The sequence below is a fragment of the Dendrobium catenatum genome, unplaced genomic scaffold (assembly GCF_001605985.2).
Source record: "Dendrobium catenatum unplaced genomic scaffold, ASM160598v2 fragScaff_scaffold_156, whole genome shotgun sequence".
Classification (NCBI taxonomy): Eukaryota; Viridiplantae; Streptophyta; class Magnoliopsida; order Asparagales; family Orchidaceae; genus Dendrobium; species Dendrobium catenatum.
In genome coordinates this window covers 3,655,363-3,660,251 of record NW_021318618.1, presented here as the reverse complement: position 1 = coordinate 3,660,251, position 4,889 = coordinate 3,655,363, and the positions used below count along the sequence as shown (strand labels likewise).

Sequence of the window (4,889 nt, the reverse complement as noted above, 5' to 3'; positions counted from 1 at the left end):
TTATGATACGTACGCCTTGCGATAGAATATTGAATGAGGATGACAGGAAAATTAATTTGAAGAGGACTAAATAAAACAGACTATAAAATATTGAGGTCTCTCTCAACCCATTAAAGACTAACTCAACAGAACAGAGAAATCATCAATTGAAAAAGAATATATGCTTCGAAAGACTACATTAAAGCGGTCAAACTGATAGCCGTTGGTAGGATTGAGGACTAATAAATACCATTTGGAGGCTTCTTCACAAATTCTGCCTTCATTAATGTAGAAGATGGGGTGAAGTAAATGCTCCAAGGCCCTAGCCATTGGGAGGCCTCATGTTGCCACCTCTGTAAATTGCCTCTCCTTGGCACCAAAGGTTCTGTACAAAAACTTCTCAACCGCTGAGAGAAATTCTTCTACTTTTTCTTCATGTGGTAAGTGTCCACAGTTTCGGATAACTTCGACTGTTGAGCCAGGTATGGCTTGCGCCAGCCTCTGGGCATTCCAAGAAGGAACAATGCGGTCCGTGTCACCAGTGATAATCAATACTGTCCGTAGAAGTAGTAAGAAAAATAATAAGTTAAGAGCAAAGACTTAGCCATATTTGTTAAGAAAGAAAATAAACAAAATATGCAGAGAAAAAACAATCTTAGCGTTTGTATGAGATGATTAAGGCGTGTTTTAAACCTTCTTCATTATTAAAGCATAGGAATTTCTGCACTCATTACATCAGGGAGTAGATTTTCCACCGCTAAAAAGTTTAACTAAACAGCGCAATTAAGGGATGAGGTTAGTTAGCCAGTGCAATAAACTCCTTAACTGCAGAGAATGGGAAACCATTTTATCCAAAGCTATAATTAATTGGTTTTACCATCATTAGTTTGGCAAGGTGCAAGCCTATAATTGTGTGAAAAAAAAAAGGATTAATGTGTTATGACCTTTTACCAAACTCCTTTTTTTTTTTGTATTAAGAAAAATTGTTTTAAACTGTGTTAATCAAAGTTTTTATATAATTAAGAAAAGATTACTACATAGAAAAATATGCATGTTTGCATGCTATCTGTATAATTATATTGATAATATTGCCGACGATTATAGTTCTAATAAAATCCATAAAGAACATGGCTTAATGGTTGATATTAAATTACTCATTCAGTGATACCCGGATCAAAACTTCTTAACGGTTGAAAGAATTTTTGTTGGAGAAGCAAAACTTCATTTTACAACTCATAAGATTAAGGCTTTGTTTCGGACGGCTTTCTTAATGCTTCTTAAAACAACTTTTTAGTGCAAAATTTTAAATTTTTTTACTTAAAAATTGTTTAAAAAACAGCAAAAAAGCTGTCCCAAACGAAAGCTAATTCTACTACAATTAACACAACTCTGCATATCTCAATTCTAAAATCTACTATTATGTTTTTACAAGAAAATCATTGTGCAGTGAATATTAATTCAGTATTTCAAAGATTAAAGTTTTAGAATTTCAATATTTCAGTTATGACTTAGATAAAGCATGCATGAAAAAAATTCATTAATTACCAGGACATTTGATCTCAGAAAGTCTCTTTGAAAGGGGAGGCTTTGACTTTGGTTTTGAAGTAGAACCAAATAACATAGCTATCGTAAACTCCAGAAGGGCGCTATCCCAACCTTTCGCTCTCAATGGCTGTAAAAGGGTAGGTAATCTTAATATGAGAAACAAAATATGCAAATCTCATAATCTCATCAGAAAACAGATTCTCATAAAGATAAATAAGAAAGTTTTTTTCTTTTTGTAAAATAAAAATAACCTTTGTATAGCCTTGTAAAACATCATCGGTAATTTTGCTTGCATCATACCATGATTTCCTGATAGCTAATACGCCAAATTTATCCATGACTATCCTCACCTGAATAAAAACAAGTATCAGAACAATATGACTTGAATAAACATTCAAAAGTATAAGAACTGCTTTAAAAAAAATTAATGAACAGAAAACAATGCAAATATGATTATGAAAAACGCTAACCCTTTGGTTGGGTGGGGTACTGTTCTTCTTCAAAAAATATTGCCAAAGGACCAATAGGTAAGGTCAATGGATGAAATTACTTTTGTTTCATCAGTTTTCATTGTTAAACTGCTTCTAAATCTACTATTTCCTAAAATAGAACCATGATAATGACTCGAAGCCCAAATAGCATAAAACCTACACGCCCTAAATACTAATTAATGAGCTTTTGATGGGGATGCTTTATTAATTATCATCTACCATAATCATTTTCAACCTTGTGTTGCACATCATATTTTCTCTTATAAACAAATTACAATGAAAAATCTCAATTTCAGAACAAAAAAATCTCAAGATTATTAAACAAAAGGAGATCAATGAAACATTCAACTCACCAGCATAATACCAAATGCTGATCTAATGAGAGAAGCCAAGACTTTAGCAGAAAATGAACTGACCATATTAGTCATTTTATTTAGCATTCCAAGTATAAAACCTGCAATGATCCCACAGAGCTTACACAAACCATGCCAAATCCTGGAAAAAGGATTCTCAACTGCGCCCATATCTAAATCGCCATCTCCTGCCTTCTTTCTCTTCCCGACTGCTCCGCCCTTTGCTTCTTTCTTCATAATAAGAGGGGCAAAGATTGCAGGAGCAACCAAAATCAATGCAGCAACTTTCTCAGGAGATTCAAAATATGCGTCCACTGCTACTAAAGAACCAGCAGAGTGCCTGACATTCCAATTAACTTGTTAATTATACGAAAAGCTTTTTAAAATATCCAAATAATGATTAAAGAAGAAACCTTACATACCCCATCAAAATAGCCTTCCCTGCACCTAACATATCTATGAAGGAAAGCGTAGCCAACACGGAGAAAGCCGTCGAGTATGGATTCAATGGTTTGTCATCAACAGCTCCAGGCTCCCTGTTCTTAATATAGCTTTTTCTTGATGTCAGTCCGAACGCAGGCCTATCAAAAGCCAGAACCTTTGAGCCGATCAAGCAAGCCAGAGGCTTCATTATTCGACCCCACGAGAAAACTGAAGCACCAAAACCATGTAATAAGATCGTTGGCAATCCAACTTTGCCACGAAAAGCTTCCTCCTTATCGTCTTCATTAGCCTCATGATGGCATATCTTGTGGTGAATTCTGACCCCATTGATCTCAAAGAAAAGGCTGTCAGGATCCGCGAGCTTCTCCGGATCTACAAGATCTTCCTGGTCGACCCCAGCCACGTTTCTCCGCTTCACCGCAACATCGCCCACAAGCTGTTCGGAAAAATTCCCAGCAGCTTGGACAGAGTAATTACTCTGATTGCCAACGGAAGTAGGTTTCCGGTGAATGTCATTTAAGTCGAGAGAAGTCCAGGAGGTGGGGCGAGGAGAAAGGAAGTGACGGTGGACGGTGAAGAGAAACGTTGGAAGGGTAAATGAGGATAGAAAATCGAACCGGGAAGGCATTTTGTTCCTTTTCTCGGGAAGTGTAGGCCATGAAGAAGCAGCAATCCGGGAATTTATAGAAAACTGGAGGCAATGTGGACCGTTATAGAGGGTCAAAAATCCCGAGGGAAGTTGTCTGAATAAATTTTCTCTAAGCATGGCCACGAAAATGTTTAGAGAAATCTTTGGTGATATTTGTGTCGTGCGAGAACAGAGTTTCGTTATAGTTTGAGAGATATTTATTGGTTTAAAATTTTAATTAAAAATTTATATAAATATCTAGGTTCTTTTAGAAATAAGTCTCAGTTACATATAATAAAATTATAATTATATTAAAGGTAAATTTTTAAACTAAATATTATTAGTAATTAAATTATATGATTAAGTATGTTATAAAAAAATGTAAAAAATAGACATAATCTTCTCTTCAAAGGGCGACTTACTTGTCCAATCAACATTTAAATTTTTTTTAAAAAAAATTTAGAAGAACAATATCAAATTTTTTTTTTAATTTTTAATTCAAATTTTTATTTTTCAATGAAAAAAAAATTAATTAAATTTAAGAAACGAAAAATTTTATTTTAAAATATAAATTAATCTGAGTGTCATTTTTATTTTTTAATAGAAATCATAAATCATTGCTTAAGTTTACATCATTAATTCAAGGTTTTTATTTTAATAAATTTTCACTATCTTTTTAAAAATGAAATGACATTTTCTTAAAGAATCTTTCCCTCAGCGCCGCTCTGCTAGGGTTTGCTTTCTCCGGGTTTTCCCCCGCCCAGCGGTGGTTCTTCTCTGGCGATCTCCTGGATTCAGGGAAGTTTTTTATTTCCCTGTTTTCTTCTTTTGGTTTGAAGAACTTTTTGGTGGTTTTTCTCTGATTTCGCCGGTGGTGCCGGCATGGCACCGAGTAAGCTTAAGGACCCTGATTTTTTTGGTGGGGTATCTCATTCTCGTCCTTTTCTTGAGGCTATAGCTCATTCTAAGCCTGCCTTTCCGGATTTGCGGAAGTCTACGTTCCGTGGGTTACCGTCTCTTTGGATTTCCGACTAGGAAATCAATAAACTTGCTACCCCCTTTCAATTCTCGTTAGTTGGTTTTTTCCCTTCTAAGAGACCCCTTCTTGAATCTATTCGTAATTTTTTTTTTCAATTTGAAGCTTAATGGTGAAGTCTTTGTGACTGTGTTAGACCCTTCTCACATTCTGATCAAGTTATCAAATGATTTCGATTATTGTAGTGTTTTTTGTCACCGATCTTACCTTGTCTTCAATTGCTATATGAAATTAACTAAATGGTCGCCTAGCTTGGATATCGGTGTTGAGTCGCCGGTTATCCCGATTTGGATTTCGTTTCCTCGTCTTCGTCCTCATTTTTTCTCCCCACGTATTCTGTTTGGGCTTGGTGAGATCTTTGATAAACCTTTGAAAATTGATGAAGCAACGTCAGTGGGTTCCCGTCCTTTAAA

General features: G+C 35.2%; 1 protein-coding gene across 2 annotated transcripts; it reads right to left on the bottom strand.

Annotated features, from left to right (window-relative positions):
* On the bottom strand, positions 1-3,620 carry LOC110102181. Of its 2 annotated transcripts, none has more exons than XM_028691984.1 (5): positions 2,791-3,620; positions 2,364-2,708; positions 1,776-1,869; positions 1,525-1,651; positions 1-533 (listed from the first exon to the last, which is right to left on the bottom strand). In XM_028691984.1, exons 1-5 carry the CDS (start codon positions 3,576-3,578, stop codon positions 319-321), a joined length of 1,569 nt encoding a protein of 522 aa, XP_028547817.1. In that variant the 5' UTR covers positions 3,579-3,620; the 3' UTR covers positions 1-318. The 2 variants fall into 2 exon arrangements, with proteins under 2 accessions (XP_028547817.1, XP_020686048.1); XM_020830389.2 differs by having other exon boundaries at positions 1,776-1,874; positions 2,369-2,708.
* Positions 3,621-4,889: the final 1,269 nt, after the last annotated feature.